General features: G+C 30.2%; 2 protein-coding genes across 2 annotated transcripts; both read left to right on the top strand.

Moving 5' to 3' along the window:
• Positions 1 to 6,181: 6,181 nt before the first annotated feature.
• LOC127096525 (probable pre-mRNA-splicing factor ATP-dependent RNA helicase DEAH3) lies at positions 6,182 to 14,913 on the top strand. The gene is made up of 4 exons (XM_051035086.1): positions 6,182 to 6,231; positions 6,337 to 6,749; positions 7,074 to 7,155; positions 14,106 to 14,913. The coding sequence occupies exons 1-4, from the start codon at positions 6,182 to 6,184 to the stop codon at positions 14,911 to 14,913; spliced, it is 1,353 nt and encodes a 450-aa protein (XP_050891043.1).
• Positions 14,914 to 15,314: 401 nt separating this feature from the next.
• Positions 15,315 to 17,706, top strand: LOC127096524 (pre-mRNA-splicing factor ATP-dependent RNA helicase prp22-like). Its single transcript, XM_051035085.1, has 3 exons — positions 15,315 to 15,573; positions 15,707 to 15,777; positions 17,500 to 17,706. Exons 1-3 carry the CDS (start codon positions 15,315 to 15,317, stop codon positions 17,704 to 17,706), a joined length of 537 nt encoding a protein of 178 aa, XP_050891042.1.
• The last annotated feature ends 249 nt before the right edge of the window (positions 17,707 to 17,955 follow it).

Raw genomic sequence — 17,955 nt, 5'->3', positions numbered from 1 at the left:
CACTCAATAATTTGTTGTTGATCCAGGTAATAGGACTTGCACATGTAGGTTTTGGGATTTGGTTGGTATTCCTTGCAAACATGCTTGTGCAACAATAACTTATAGAAAACAAAAACCATTGGACTTTGTAGATGAATATTATTCAAGGAAAATGTATACCATTTGTTATAGTTTTTCTATAAGTTCTATAAATGGAAAAGACATGTGACTGAAGTTGATGTAGATGAATACACCCTCTTGCCTACAAGAAAGGTCCTGGGAGACCAAAAAAATTAGGTTTAGGGAGTTAGGTGAAGGTGGATCAAGAATGAGGAGAGTTGGAGTGACTTATAGATGCATTAAATGCGACAAAATGGGCCATAACTCAATAAAATGCAAGGAAGCAGTTCAGAATCCAGAGGCTTTGAAATGAAAGGTAAGAATTCCTTATTGTCATGTACTTAATTTTCTTATGTAATTAATTGATGTTAATATTATCATAATTCCCATTTTTAGAGAAAGACACCTAAACACTATGCAAAGAAAGCAAAAGTCACTACTGGTGCAGTTGAAGTACCCCTTGTAATAAGTGGAACTGATGAAACTATTGAGGATGGAGATGACACATTAACACAAGAAACTACTGTCTTGTTATGTTGTGATTAGTATAATATGTTTAATTAGTATGACAGTTGGTACAATGTGGTTAATGTGGTTAATGTGTTTAATTAGTATGACAATTGGTATAATATGTTTAATTAATATGACAATTGCAAAACATGTGCTATTATGTAATGATATTTTGAATGACTACTCTCCCTTATTATGTAATGACAACTGCACAACAGGTGCTATTATGTAATGATATTTTGTACCAAATTGATATTGACAAGTAATACTGCAATTAAACCAAACTGATATTGAGAAGTAATACTGCAATCAAACGGATATTTGTATCAAACTCATTTTGAAAACTCAGATATTGAATCAAACTGATATTGTACCAAACTGATATTGTACCAAACACATATTGAATAAAACAGATATTGAATCAAACTCATTTTGAAAACTCAGATATTGATTCAAAGTGATATTGTACTAAACTCATATTGAATAAAATAGATATTAAATCAAACTCGTTTTGAAAACTCAGATATTGAATCAAACTGATATTTTCCCAAACTGATATTGTACCAAACTCATATTGAATAAAACAGATATTGAATCAAACTCATCTTGAAATCTCAGATATTGAATCAAATTGATATGTTCCCAAACTGATATTCTACCAAACTCATATTGAATAAAATAGACATTGAATCAAATAGATATTGAATCAAACTCATTTTGAAAACTTAGATATGGAATCAAACTGATATCATACCAAACTCATATTTTACTTCTCGGTGCTACCAATGGAGGAGTACTAGCCTCCATATGAAGGTGACATAGTTTGGCACAACGGCGAGATGCGTAAAAAAGAAAAAAGGACGGCCAAACAGCACACATATCAGAACAGAATCGGATACGACAGATAAAATGATAAGACTATATAGTATATGTCGTCAACCAGGACATAGTAAGAACAACTGTCCCAATCAATGAGAAACATCTGAGTCATAATCTTTTTGTAATATTGGATTTTTGTAACTTCAATTTTTATATATCATTAAGTTTTTGTTACAACAACGTTCACAACAAACATCACTACAACATAAGCAAACTTAAAACAGAATATTTCTAACTGATTACAACAATGAAATTGATGTCATCTCGTCCAAACATCATTTCCCTAGCATCCTTATCGGTTTTCATTTGCACCCAACCAAATATATTGTTGAGTCTCTCAATACTTTTAATTTTCTCCCCTTCTGGTATTTTTCCATCTAACCAATGAACCAGCTCCCTCTTCAGTTGATCGAAAGTAGTGATGTTCCAGAAGAGCATCAACATCTGGGGTTTGTCTCTCGAATAAATCACATTTCCATAGCGGTGACGAACACCAAACATGTTTGCAAAATGATGAAATGAGATGTGGAAAAATGATTCACACAACACCTCTATTTATAACAAAAAAAATTGCACTTTGCACTGAGGCGTCAGACCAATTGGCGTCAAAGAAATGGCCAAAGAAACGGCCATGAGATTTATCATAGGTCAAACAAGGTCAAAGGACCTTGGAGAATTTTTTTTCATAATTTTTGGAAACTTAAAACTATTTTTAAACAATTAAAAATATTCACAAAATCAATTAAATCATAAAAAATATTAATAATGATCCAAAAAATATTTTTAATTCAGAAAATGAAAGAGGAATTTATTTAATTTTTTATGGTGAAACTCTCATATTTTTTGGATCCATATTAATATTAATATGAATTAATGAAAATAAACCAAATAAAATAAAAATCAGAAAAATGAAAAAAAAACGTGGACCACTTGATCTCCCTCATTAATTGAGGTGGCAGATCAAGTGGCTGCTAGCGCGCATTCTACCATGGTCATGAGTCAATGCGCAACACAAGTGGTAATCAGTTTCAACGCGCAAGATTGGATCATTTCAAATGGATCAAGTGGCTCAGATGAATGCCAACTCACCACCGGAGCCAAAGCTCCGGTCTCCTTCTCCGGTGAGCTTCACCGAACTGATTCATCCACAACCATCACCAAAATTAAAAATAAGGACAACTGAGCTCGAATCTGGCCTCAATCTATCCTAACTCCAAGTATATTCAGAGATACAAGGAGTTAAAATTTGAGTTGCACGATCTGGGTTGCTTCGATTTGACCTCAAAGCAACTCAATCTTGTTACTTACATTGGTAGGACTTCAGACAACCAATGATCCAAGAGAATTATGGAGAATTGAGTGAGAATCGAAGAGATGAAAATTTCTGGAAAATACATTCAATGCAGGTCTGTGCTTGATTGATCTTGCTCTTGCTTGCTCTTGATCTTGTTCAGGACACTTGAAGAAGTAGAATTGAATGGATGAAAAGCTCAGAACTCTTGGAGTTTTGAATCTCAAAACAATGAGATTCAAACTCAATTTCCAATGGAAATTATCAAGGTTATCCTTTGAAATGAGAGGGTTTGAAGGTATGGATTAAAAGCTGGCGCGCAGGGTCCTTGTGTCTGAGCATAAAGGGCTCTATTTATAGCCAAATGGATTGATATTTTCACACTTGAAATGAAATTCAAAAATAGCAATGTACATTGCATGGGTGCATGGGCGTATACATGCCCATGAAATCAATTCTTATGATCCATAATTGAGTACAAGCAATACTGAGATCATGTTGGAATGCTATGCAATGGTGTATGGAAGTTTTAAGTTTAATCTTGCCAAATGATGATCCAATGTTCAAGCCATGCGGAACGTATTCAAATCTTGTTAAAAATAAATGAAATTTGACTTTTTGAAAAGGTTAGATCAAGATGAACAACTTTAATGTTGAACACTTTTTCATTTGAAGCTTTTATCATGATTAATTTTAAGGTGGAAGTTGGGAAAATCAAACATGTCAACAAATTTTCTAAGTGTCAAGCCATATGTTCACTTATTCCACCTTGGTTAACTTTTTACGTGAGCTTCAAATGAGAAACGTCCCTTCAATAAAGTTGTAGCTCTCTCAAATTCCTTCAAAATGTCCACAAATTTGAACTCAGTTGGATTTAATATGAAGGAGTTATACATTTTGGAAGTTGAGGAAAATCACTTGTTCAATGGCATTGGTCCAAGATGACCTATAATGTATCCTTATATCACATGCACATAAAATTTGAATTTTCTATTTATCAAAACATCAAAGTTAAATTAGACATCTTTAATTTGATTGTGAAACTTGTAAATCTTTCATCTCATAAAAATTGAGCATGTTATGGTCTTGGGAAGTTGACCTCCAAATTAGGGTTTAGACAAAATGATCTATAATCTTTCATCATAAAAAATGACTTTCCAAGAAGCACTAGATATAGACCTCTACATGAAAGTTTTTTTAATGTTATTTATAGTAACTTTTATCTTGGAATCATTTTCATATGACAAACATTGTAGGAGATAGGGTCTAGGGAACTCCAGTTTTGATCAGATGAATTCCTCTGGTCAACCACCATGAACCACCTTGCTAGCTTGCAATTATATTGACTTTTGGGACTCATGGAAGATAATATATGCATAAGATAATAAATTTTTAAGTATCCCTTGAAATATTTGATCAATTGTTGAAGAAGCTTGTTGAAGAAGTTACATAAGATACCTAGATGAACTAGGGTTTCCAAGGAAAACCAACTCCAAACTCTTGATGATTTCTTGATCAAAATAACATGTGAAGCTCATGGGGATCCATATATGATGTCTAGAGCCATAGTATACCAATTCTTGGTTGAGCTCCTTTCAAGTAGGGTCTTAAACCCTAAATATGAGCTTGATAGATCAAAGGTGAGCATGTGCACTACCTACAAAAGAGTTAGACAAATGCAAAGACATATTTTTGGTATTTTAGTTAGTAAATGATAAAATACAAAGTATGATACAATCAAATGGTTCTTGGTGATCTCTCCCAATATAAACCCAATGAATGAAGGGTAATGAGGATGCCAAGGTGTGATCCCAATGCTAATGCATATGATGAGAATAACATGAGGTATCTTAGGGTGAAAATTTGGGTATTACACAATGATGAAAGTGTGTCATGTAATCTTGAAATGGAAATTGGAATGTGAACATGAGATTCATCCAAATGGAGCCTTGAAGATAAACCATGCGCAAGTCATCCAATTCTTGGCCAAATGAGATGATCTTAGTCTTTTTAGAAAGGTCAGATCAAGGGGAACAACTTTCATGTTGAACACTTTTTCATTTGAAAGCTTGAATAATGATGGATTTTGAGGTGGAAGTTTGGAAAATCAAACATAAATGAAATTTTCTAAGTACCAAACCAAATGTTCACTTCTTCCACATTGAATAACTTTTTCTATGGGATTCAAATGGAAAAAGTTCCTTCATCAAAGTTGTATCTCTTACAAACCTATTAAATTTGGTCACAAATTTGACCTCATTTGGATTTGGCATGAAGGAGTTATTCATTTTAGAAGTTGAGGAAAATCACTTGTTCAATGGTAATAGCCCAAAATAACCTATAATGTTTCCTCTTGGCACATGCATTTGCAAGTTGAATTTGAATTTCTTAAAATAATAAAAGTTGGATAGGAAATATTTAATTTTATCATTAAACTTGAATGGATTTCATCTAATAAAAATTGAGTAAGTTATGGTCCTTGGAAGTTGACCTCCTAACTAAGGTTCAGACATAATGACATATAATCTTTCACCATAAAAAATGACTTTCCAAGAAAAACTAGCTCTTGACTTCAACATGAAAGTTGTTTGGAATGTCATAGGGAGTAACTCTTCTCTTTGACTCATTTTCATATGACAAACATTGTAGGAGATAGGGTCTAGTGAACCCCAATTTTGACCAGTTGACTTTCTCTGGTCAACCACCATGAACCAACTTCCAAACTTGAAGTTCTCTTGACATCTTTGACTCATGGAGGATCACATATGTATATGATGATGTAATATGAAGTATCCCTTGAAATATTTGATCAAATGTTTAGGAAACGTGCTAAGGAGGTCACACAAGATACCTAGATGAATTAGGGCTTCCAAGGCAAACAAGCTTCAAACTCTTGATGAATTCTTGATCAAAATGATAAATAAAGATCATGGGGATCCATATATGATGTCTAGAGTCAATGTGAACCATCTCTTGATTAGTCTCCTTGAACTAAGGGTCTTAAATCCTATATATGAGCTTGATGAGGCTTTGGTGAACACAACACTACCTACAAAAGAAGTAAACTATACATTGACATATTTTTGGTATTTGGGTTAGTAAACAAGGAAACACAATGTATGATAAAATCAAATGTGCTTGGTGATATCTCCCATGTAAACCCAATGAATGAGGGGTAAGGAGAATGCCGAAGTGTGATCCTAAAGCCAATGCATATGATGAGATAACATGAGGGATCTTAGGGTCAAAATTGGGGTCTTACAAGTAGGCTTGAAACTTGTTCGAAATTCGGATGAAAAGAAGGTTGATAGCCACCTTTACAATAAAATTGTGTGGAGTTTGATGTATTTAATAGGAACAGGGCCTGATATCATGCATGTTGTAAGTTTGATCAGTAGGTATATGGAAAATCCTAAGGAGAGTCATCTCTTGGCAGCAAAGAGAAATCTTAGGTACTTATGAGGTACTGCTCGTTTTGGAATTTTCTACAAGAAGGGAGAAAATTCATATTTGATTGGCTAGACAGATAATAATTATGCTTGAGATATTGATGATAGAAAGAGTACTTCTGGCTATGTCTTTATGTTGGGTTTTAGAGCCATCTCATGGACATCAAAGAAACAAGAGATAATTACTCTATCAACTATCGAAGCAGAATATATTGTTGCAACAACATGTGTTTGTCAAGCAATTTGGATTAGGAGGATTCTTGAAGGGCTGAATTTTGTGCAAGAAAGGAAAGTTGATGCTACTGTAATTTACTGTGACAACAGTTCAACTATCAAACTGTCCAATAATCTTGTTTTACATGGAAGAAGCAAACACAAAGACTTGAAATTTCATTTTATCCAGAATCTCACAAAGGATGAGGTGATTGAACTTCACTACTGCAAAATTGAAGACCAAGTTGCTGATATAAGGATAAATCCATTGAAGGTGGCTGCATTTCAGAAGCTTAGAGCATTGTTGGGTGTGTGTGATAAACTGAATGTCTGAAGACTTTCAGTTTAAGGGAGAATGTTAGAAATATTATTTATTATTATTTTATTTATTATTTATGCTTTGATCAGAGTTGTTCAAGTTTATAGGAAGTTCAGTTGAAATCAATAGACATGGGCTATATGCATCCAGATTAATAGGACTTAGTGGTTAGCTTAATTTTTCAAGTTATTTTAAGTAGTACTATTTCCATCTTAGAAAGTAGAATAAAATAGCAGTTTTCTTCTATTTGTATGTGTACTTCCTCTCTAAAATTAACAGTGTGTGGAGTATGAAGTGAAGGTATGTGTTGCAGGTTTAAGTTTGGATGAAACTTTTATGGTGTTGTTGTTGGGTGAATGGAGAAAAGAGAGTGGAGAGGAAGGTGGTAGTAGGAGGTATAGATTTGTTCGAAAAGTTCAAAATGGTTGTTGTCCTTGTTTCGGCATGTGTAGCAGAGATTGCCATGTGCTAGTTCGATTGGTCTCTTCCAAAAGTCAATCCCCAACTAAATGATAGTATTTGTCCACTTGGTTAGAAGGGAATTTTTCTTAATTTCTCTTAAAACACTTAGTTCTAATAAAAAATAAAAGTCAAAGAATTTTGTTTAAAAATGGAATAAATAAAATAAAAATAATAAAACACAAATAAAATCATATCTACAAACATAAATGAAAAAAATAAAAATAAAATGGAAATAAAGTTATATTTACAAACATAATTTATTTGAATTATTCCCACTAATTAAATTGGCTAAAAAACGGATAAAAACAAACAAAAATCGGGCGTAAAAATGCCCAAAAAATTGTATTTAATGCACCAAAATTATCAACATGCAATAAACTTCTCTGAAATATACATGTTTCGATAAAATTTTAAAATAAAAATCATCGATGAAAAGACTCAGGCTGATCGAAATGCGATTGAAAAGGTAGTCGAGAAATTAAACCGAGCACGTCAGGTTAAACTGCGTGAACCGTAGATTAATAAAACTGACGTCTCTAAGCTTAATTTTGAAATTTTTTGCACGCTAATTTGACCTACAATTGAGAAACCATTCGACCGGTCTATCTGTAGATCCGAAAAGATTCATTAGCTGATATTTCAAGTGTTATACAAAATGAAATACATGTCATGACAACTATAAAATGCAAATGTCTCGTGAATCTATTGAATTGCTGATTAAATAAACATGAATGGACAATCAGATGCAGATGAATCTCTCTTGAGCCACTTGCTTTTCATTCTTAAACATAAACAAGACTTATAAAGGATTCAGATAAAGATAATACTCTTGATTGTCACCCTCTGATCCTCTGAAATCATTATGAAATGGAAATAAACGATGCACTAATATTGAGAAATCAAATCTTTTAACTTCTCAATCAACATATGACTGAATGAATGTCATCAAGATCAGATAAAATGCCAAAACTCCTGAATTTTCATCCAAACCCTGATAAACCCTTTTAAGGAATAAATGCACGAAAAAATGGATTGATTAATGCTATATTGATGTGAGTGTAAACTCAGGCTAAAATTTAGGGTATGACAAAAGAGCTACTGTGGTGGCCTTATATTGGCGATAATGTGGGTTCAGAAATGAACCAACGATGATTTTTGCATCGATATTGTCTATTGTTTTTCATGCAACATGTATGTCAGGATATGTGTATGGACTTAGGTCTAGAGACAAGTTTCTGGTTCAGAAGTGGGGACCAGTGACGAGTCTGGGACTTCAGTCCAATGACGAGTTCTAGGTTCAGAAGTGGGGAATTGCAATGAGTTTTGGTTTAGAGAGGAATCAGGTTCATAGAGGAACCATCAGTGGATGGATAAATTAATAACGTAACTCTGATATTCAAAACTTGGTACCATATGCATTGGAGTAGAGGTATTGATTGCATTGCATACATAATTGCGTTGGTGAATGGTGATTGTTATGGATGATTATACGTTTGATGATTGAGCGAGTTATCCTTAATGCTTTATACACCATTAACATTTATGAATGTATTATCACCCCAAATTTATTTCCGTGTTGTTCTTTACTCTTGTGGTACAAATACTCAAGTAGAGGATCCTTAGTTGTTGTTGAGTTAGAGGATGGCGTAGTGACCTTCTTCGTAATTTATCGCTTTGAGTTTATTTTAGTTCTGCGAGTCACTCTAATAGTGTAGGACTGGGATGGGTTACCTTTACTATTTATCTTTGGCTAGTTGTTTAATTGAACTTCTTTTATTTAGATGAAGTGAGTTATAATTTGAGACAATTAAAGTTGAAATGATATTTTGAATTCCTCTGTTTTATTATGATTTTTGAAAAATATGTTTTATGTTGAGAAAACATGTCACACCCTATCGTTGAGTTAAAATTATTCGACATATTTTTATAAAATAAGTGTTTTGGGGTTTAGGGTGTTACAAGTAATGTCGATCTAATCATAGGGGATAACATGTTCAAAACATTGCTACCTAACATTTTGATTAGACTTTGTGTTGTCCTTACTATGGTTACAGTCAAATTGAAATATACTTAACTTTATTAATATTCTTGGTCTCTTTTTTTGGAATTGGTCTTGTCATTATTATAACAATTGAGGATTTTTGTAATTAATAACAATACTAATTACCATTAGTATGTCCTAAAATGACAAGAAAATATGCAAGTAAAAAAATGGGTAATCAATGCATTGGAAATAGTCTCACATAGAAAGTATCACTCACTTTAAAAGATATTATAAAAAGTTATATTAATTAACTCAACAAACGAGATAAAGAGGATAAAGTGTCACATGGACAAATATGGTGGTCCCAAGTTTTATGTCACTTGTCTCCTCTACACTCCCCATTTGCTGGTGGCGACACCGAAACCACCAGCTCTAGGTGCAGATCTGAGGACATGAGTGTGGGTGTAGAGGCGCTACTGGAGACCTGTAGGCAACACTTAAGCACTTAGGCACGATGCATCTGAGCAATCAGACTACTCACGACATTATATGGGGCACTCCGACGAGCGACATATGGCGACAAGTTGCCATACATGGCGGTGGTCGTTGCTCCTATTTTTAATGGTCGTTGCTTATGTTTGTTTTTAAATTTGAAATAAGTAACACTGCATGAAGTATTATAGTAGGGAAAAAGTTGCAACATTAGTAAAATTTATTGCTGAAAATGCGAGTTTCATAAAAGGTCGCAACCTTGTGAAACAACATTACTTGCCCTATAAATTGATCATTTCAGATTCAGAAAAACACATTACAAAAGTACATCCTCTTTAATAAAAATTAAAGATTTCAAATCTTCCCTACATTTGAGTTTTCATCGGTCTTGTGTAAACTCGAAATATGCTAAATTATACTGAATATTGACGCGCGTTGACTCTAAGACATTTAAGAGTACTTAAAATACTACTATGAAAGTGATTTCCTTCATGATTCAATTATGGATCCATTTAACTTAGAATTGTTATTTAACACTATATTCATGCATAAAGGTCAATAGTATTAAAATGATTCAATTATGGATCCATTTCACTACTCTTAAAATGATTATAAAATGGTTGCACATACAGACTGCAAAAGGAATAAAGGTACTATTTGTTCACACCACTTACTTGCTTAAATACAATTGAGACTTAATAAGAAATACTAAAATACCCTCTATCAAATTTTACCTATAAATTATTGAAAATGAATTAACTCTAACAGGAAGTTGGTACGACCTGGACGATCTTTATATTTAGTTTTCATATGCTTGAATCGTGGCAAACCATATCTCCTTCATAATTGGGTCAATAATCCTTGTTGGGACTACTGGGAATTATTCGTTGTAGACTCTAACTATAAATTAGGTATATGCACTAGATAGTCTTGATGTACGCCAAAAACATGCAACAAAGACATGAGAATAAGACCTATGAAAAGTTTAAAATTTCTCATAGTCACAACATTTTTTCTATGGGTAGAATTTCAAATGGTTGATTGATCGACCGTAATTCAAGTCCACACTTTAGTGGATCATGAAAGTGTATATTTTTCAGTCTAATTGCATGACTATGTGATTCGTTAAGAGTTCCGCATCAGACAGTCGGTGGTCTGAACATGTGTTTATAAGTGGAGACAATCATCATCTTACAAGTTTATTTTGTAGGGTTGAGTTAGCCCCAACCATTTAGTTCTACGTCCCAGACATAAATCCTGAACGCGAGATGGGTGTTAAGAGTCTTACATCGATTACAAACCAAACATTCGTAATATCATAATCTAGTATTGATCGCATTAATGAAGAACATTGACCCCATTCTTGTCCTCCAAATAGTCCTTGCCATTTGTTTGTGTTTTACTAAGTTCCTTTTATTAATTTTAAAATAACAGAATAATAAAATATAAAATTAACTTTTAAGTAATATATTATTTATTATAAATATAACTAAATAATTAAATAATACTATAATTAAATAAATTAATTATTAGTTATATAATTTATTAATAATACAATATTAATAGTGAATAAATTAATAATTAATACAATATGAATAATTAAATAAAAATATTAATAGTAAATATCTTAGTATATTAATAGTTAATGAAAAATAATTATAAAAATGTGAAAATGATATTAATAATTAATATAATATGAATAAAAAATTTATTATATTAACAAAAGATAAAACAATTAATAATTATTAATTCTATATTATATAGAAAATTATATTAGTTTATACTAATATGTTATTAATGTTGAATATATAAATCAGAGATAATGTGACATCTCCTAGACCTCGTCGTTTGATTTGGCACGACTTCAACTACCTAGCCATACTACAAATTTGATGAAACCCATATTATGAAACCAATTTTTATTTTTTTTCCTTTCACTTTTGGTTTTCTAAATCTTCAAAAACATTTTTTTCTTTCTTTTAAGTTTAGCAGAATATATTACAGTTTGATTTTTATAATTTAAACTAAGACTTTCTATGCTAACTAAACTCTCGTTTGAGGGACTTAATGTGTCCTTGGGAGATACATGACATAAGAATTATGTCTGAGAGATGCGATAAATTTTCAGTTTGAGAGGCTTGATAACAAGTCTTGCATGAGTTCGATGGTAGTCCCGTCCAAGTAGGTCAAATGTCTCGTTTGAGGGACTTATAGTCTCGTGTGAGCAGGACTCCTAAACTACCACGAAATATTACTGTGATGAGAGTCCCAGACGGTAATAATAATAACTCATTAGGATGGGATATTACTAGTTAAGAATGCTAGATAAGAATAAGTAAATGAATTCTAACCGCAACAAAGTGTTTTCACTATTGAAACACCGAAAGTTTATTTTCTGTTATTTTACATTTCAATTACTCACCAAACAATCAATCTTTGGATAAGATAAACCAAACTTAAAGTAATAGAAATAACTGCAACAAAAATGGTATCATTGTCGGAGACCGAAAGCATTGCAATAACTTTTTATCATTTTAAGTTTTATATATGTCAATAGTGCATATTTCGTTTATAGTCACTAACCTACTAATCATGTTAGTTTTGTTATTACTTTTTAATGCGAGGTAAGGATTCAACATAACTGTTCGATCCCGAAATTGAAAGAAGTGCACACAGAAACATTTGTAATAACATAAAGAAAAAGTTGCAAATCAAGTTATAAGATCTAGAAGAGTATTATGTTTCAAAGCAAGAAACTATAGCTGATATGGATAACAACACCAATCAGGATAATAACAATGATAATAATGAAAATAATGGAAACAATGTTGGTAGCATGCCATGCTAAAATAGTCTGAGACGACTGACACATAGTTAGACCACAAAGGAATGTCTGTCAAACAAAAATGAAAACATGATTGTTACAAATTCTTTATGTTAACCCAATCACATGATTAGACAATGAAAACCCATATACACATCTCACAATGTTCAATGAGATTTTTGATACGCTAGAAGCTCCAGAAAATTAAGGAGGAAGAGGTATTTGTGAGATTGTTTCTACAATCATTAATTGGCAAAACAAATGAGTGACATCTAAACCAACCAACATCGATGATGACAAAATAGAATACATTGATCGAAAAGTTCGTAAACAACTTGTATTTGTTGTGCTTGGTGCTAACCTAATTTTTGTATTTTGTAGGAATTTTATTTGTTTTTATTTGTGAATATTATATTTGCATTAAAAAAACATATGTTCTAAAATTAGATAAAATAGAGAATATTTTTCAAATAAATTAAAAAAAATAAAATGTTAATTTTTTTATCACCTATAGTGATAAACTTTTGTAATCTTCAAAATTTTAAATATATAACAATTAAATTTGTAATCTTTATAAAAATATTTAAGTTAATGTAAGGATAATAATACATTACCTTGATTGCATATAAGTTAATGTCATCTTCATGAAAATATTTATAATATATAATATTTTCTTACTTATAAAAAAATTGTAAGTAATCTTTAATAAAAACATAAATTAAATTAAATATAAGTTTTACTCATGATTTTTTTTAAAGATATAATAATATAAATTTATAATAATCACAGCTCATTCGTTGCTTTATTAGTAACAAATTCAACTTGTAAAGTCATTATATATATATATATATATATATATATATATATATATATATATATATATATATATATATATATATATATATATATATATAAATCTTATTTAAAAAATATATTAAATTTAAAAATATCCACATCCTTCGAAAATTATGGACAACAAGTCAAAATTTGTTATCTTAATTTCCATATTTATTGGTATCCGTTATCTATCTATATGTATATATATATTAAATCTTATTTATAAGTTAGTGTAATCTTCATGAAAATATTTATAATATATAATATTGTCTTACTTATAAAAAAATTGTATGTAATCTTTAATAAAAATTAAATTAAATTAAATATAAGTTTTACTCATCATTTTTTTTAAATATATAATATTATAAATTTATAATAACCAAAGCTCATTCCGTTTAATTGTAACAAATTCAACTTTTAAAGTATATTAAATATTATTTATAAAATATATCTACTTGTTGTGGTTTAAAATCAAATTTAAATATAAAAATATCCAGATCCTTCGAAAATGATGGACAACAAGTCAAAATTTGTTATCTAAATTTCCATATATTTAGGTATCTGTTATCTATCTATCTATATATAAAAGAAGTAGTGATTTGTTATTATTATTAACATCTTAAGTTTGTTTTGCAAAAGTCTCATACCATATTAGCAGTTGTGAAGTTTTGTGGTGATGGACAATTCGAACGGCGGTAACATATTGAATCGATGGAGTGGAAGACCTTATTCAGTTGAGATTTTAGAAAAGAGGAAGAAGCTCGCAATCTGGCAGCACAGAGATCAGTTGTTATAATTATCGACGATATACAGGAAAGAACTTTGGCTACTGATTTGCTACTTGGATATTTATCCACACTTCTTACAAAAAGAGCAGATTTGAAGTTGATATTCATGAGTAGTACAAGTCTTGAATCTGAAAAGTTCAAGGAACATTTCCAAGAACATTATCCTAGTATTCATATTATGAAAGTTCCTGGAAGGTTACATCCTGTGGAAATTGTTTATACAAGTGATGAAGAAGTTGATAGGAATAATTACTTGGATGCTGTTACAAAGACTGTGGTGAATATACATAGACATGAACCTCCTGGAGATGTACTTGTGTTTTTGAGTGAAGAGGGAGAGGTAGAAGATGCATGCAACAAAATATCAAAAGAAATATGTAATCTAAAGAATCTTGTGGGTCCTATGAAACTGGTTCCACTATATTCTTGTCTACCAGCAACAATGCAACACAAGATTTTTGAACCATGTTCTGGAAGAAAGATTGTGGTAACAACAAATATAGTAGAATCTTCCTTATCAATGGATGATATTTCGTATGTTGTTGACTCTGGATTTGTTAAGAAAAAGGTTTTTGACAATAAACTAAATATGGAGTGTCTAGTAACGTCAACAATATCAAAAGCAAGTGCAGATATGAGGTCAGAGCATGCTGGTAGAACAATAAGCGGGAAATGTTTTAGAGTTTATACAGAAGAAAGTTACAAGAATAATCGTGATCAAGAGATATGTCCTGAAATTCTGAGATTAAGGGTGTGTTTGATTTAGTTTTTAAAAACAGTTTTTTTGTTTTCAAAATTTATAAAATTAAAAATTTGTTTGATTACAATGTTCTAGAAAACTGTTTTTAAAAACTCTTTCATTTTTATTGTTTTTAAAAGTGAAAAACAAAAACAGGTTTAACATGTTTTTCATTTTTAATTTTGGATTTCTGTTTTCATTTGAGTTATCATTTTTTATTTTCTCATTTTTAAAACTGTTTTTAAAAATAATTTACCAAACAAATATTTTTATTTTCTCATTTTTAAAACAGTTTTGAAAAGTCATGTTACCAAATAAATTTTTTAATAGTTCTCTTCTTAAAAATACTTTTCCAAAACAATTTTATAAAACATATTTTAAAAAGTGAAAAGCAAAACTGATTCAAACGGGCCCTAAATCTCGCCAATATGATTCTCTCTTTATGGAAACTTGATGTAGATGATTTTTGGTTTTTTGGTTACGTTGACTTTCCTGATGTTGAATCTCTAGTGTGCGCCTTTGCAACATTGGTGTACTTGGGTGCATTGGATCAACATTGCAAGTTAACAAATATTGGTGAGTTTATGAGTGTGTTTCCCTTGGAACCACAAATGTCAAAGGTGCTAGCTGTTAGCCCTGACTTCAACTGTTCACAAGAGATACTATCAATTTCTTCCATGCTATCAGGTATGTATTATTCTATTTAAAGTGGCTTTGCCGATTTCGACTAATATATGTGTTGATTCTGAAAAGTTTCCTACAATGTTTTCTATTAAGTGATAAGTTGTTAATGATAGTGGAAAGTTGTAATTTGAAACAGGTTGGTCGATTCAGCAGCATCATGGTCATTGTACTACAAATTATCAAAATATTCTAATAGTGAAGCAAAGGGTATTCTTGAAAGAATGTTGAAGGAAAAGAAAAGATTACAAACATTAGCACTTTCCATCGCTTGTTACCTTATCACAATAATAGGAAAAGAAAAGAAAGACTTTAAATATTTTCAGAGTATCTATACTATTGTTTGGCTTAATGCAACATGTCCTTGTATATTACAATATTTGTTGAATTTGTAACACATATGCACGCTTAATCTCCATACTATCATTTAATCATATTTATTCCGCAAGTTTATCTATTTTTAAAATTTTCCCTTTTTCTAGTTTCTTATGGTGCTTTTATTGGGTACACCAATATATATATATATATATATATATATATATATATATATATATATATATATATATATATATATATATATATATATATATATATATATATATATATATATATATATATATATATATATATATATATATATATATATATATATATATATATATATATATATATATATATATATATATTATTCCCCTTTTTCTAGTTTCTTATGGTGTTATATATATATATATATTTTGTAATATTTTTACACTATATAACTAATTATACTCTTACTATATAAACAATCTATTATATTTTAATTATTTACTATATTTCCTTTACTTTTAATATAAGTTTTTAAAAAAATTTATACATATTAAAAAATATGATAATCATTATATAAAAAAGACATTATGAAATTTTTTATAAAACTAATATTCATTAATAATTCATTATATTATAAAATAATATACTATATATATACTGTCATATGATGTTGAAGTGAAAGTTACTTAATATATATTGATTTAATTTAAGAAAAGACACTACATTATTTAATAAGCATATTATATTATAGATATGAACACAATTAATAATTCAACCAGTAAATGATGGACAAGTATTACTCTAAACAGTGTGATGATGCATGTCATATGTTTGGCTTATACAACCTTTAGCTAATTTGGAGAATAGGTAGCCTATCATGAGCCTCTCGGGTGACTTCTAACTCTTGCTCTGCACCATATATATATATATATATATATATATATATATATATATATATATATATATATATATATATATATATATATATATATATATATATATATATATATATATATATATATATATATATATATATATATATATATATATTTTGTGTATACAACCTCTCTAGAAAATAATCCTATCTTTTTCAATCTCTTATATAATAAAATAAAATGATTTTGTATGTAATGTATTCCAATTAATATAATTAGACTATTTAAGTTCTATTTTATGTAAAAAAAAGTTGTAATTAGTCTTTAATTATAACAAAATAAAAAAGGTAAGCTAGTTGCAATCACTCTTACATTTGTGTGTATACCTTGTTGTCCAGGATTGTTGGAAACAAGAGAGTGAAAAAGAGAGAATTATTTTCTTTTTCTACATTATAAAATTCTAAGGAAGTGTGCCTTATTGATTTAGTTAGTAACTTGTGTATATATGCTAGGATTAAGCTTGTACAAGGTTCTAACAAATAGTGAAATATCTTACCTATGGTGTACTGTTGGATTGAGAGAGGAACTAGGATAATCCCTTAGTATTCTTTACTTTTCTGCATTTTACAACTTTCATTAATTCTATCAAACTAGAAAGTAAAATTATGATTTCACTAAATCCAAAAATCAATCAAAGTATCTAATTCACCCCCTATTAGGTGCACTAAATACTTACAAAAAATTTTAACAGGTATTGTTTGCAAGATGGAGAGGTATTGTTTGCAAGATGGAGAGGTCTTGTAATAGATGGAGATACCATTATGCTTCACAAGTTGTGTTTTCTAGAGTATGGTATTCAGCCTCTGAAGATGAACGAGAAAGGAAAATCCGCTTCTTTGATTTCCAACTAATTAGAGAGGAACCCGGTAAAAGCAATAACGTGTGGAGGAGCATCTAGTGAGTTTGCAGAAGCCCCTATAAACATTTGTAAACCCAGTTAGTGTAAGACTATAAGTTGCTTTGAAGAGAAGTCCATTGGCAAATGCGTTCTTCAAATAACTTACAATTCATAAAGTTGCATTGAGATGAGTTTTGATTGGGCTTACGATAAATTAACTAAGTCTGCTAATAGAAAAACAAATGTCAAGTTGATAATGCGTTAAATAAATCAACTTACTTATCAAACATTGGAACTAACATGGATCAG

The sequence above is a fragment of the Lathyrus oleraceus genome, chromosome 6, assembly GCF_024323335.1.
Source record: "Lathyrus oleraceus cultivar Zhongwan6 chromosome 6, CAAS_Psat_ZW6_1.0, whole genome shotgun sequence".
NCBI classification, from domain to species: domain Eukaryota; kingdom Viridiplantae; phylum Streptophyta; class Magnoliopsida; order Fabales; family Fabaceae; genus Lathyrus; species Lathyrus oleraceus.
The sequence above is the reverse complement of the archived record's forward strand: the minus strand, read 5'-3'. Positions and strand labels throughout refer to the sequence as shown.

Coding starts and splice junctions, on each gene's coding strand:
- LOC127096525 (XM_051035086.1), top strand. CDS start 6,182: ATGGAAAATCCTAAGGAGAGTCATCTCTTGGCAGCAAAGAGAAATCTT. Junction 6,750..7,073: donor GAAGCTTAGAGCATTGTTGG/GTGTGTGTGATA, acceptor TATGTGTTGCAG/GTTTAAGTTTGGATGAAACT. Junction 7,156..14,105: donor GAGGAAGGTGGTAGTAGGAG/GTATAGATTTGT, acceptor TTGAGATTTTAG/AAAAGAGGAAGAAGCTCGCA.
- LOC127096524 (XM_051035085.1), top strand. CDS start 15,315: ATGATTCTCTCTTTATGGAAACTTGATGTAGATGATTTTTGGTTTTTT. Junction 15,574..15,706: donor AATTTCTTCCATGCTATCAG/GTATGTATTATT, acceptor AATTTGAAACAG/GTTGGTCGATTCAGCAGCAT. Junction 15,778..17,499: donor TTCTAATAGTGAAGCAAAGG/GTATTCTTGAAA, acceptor AAATTTTAACAG/GTATTGTTTGCAAGATGGAG.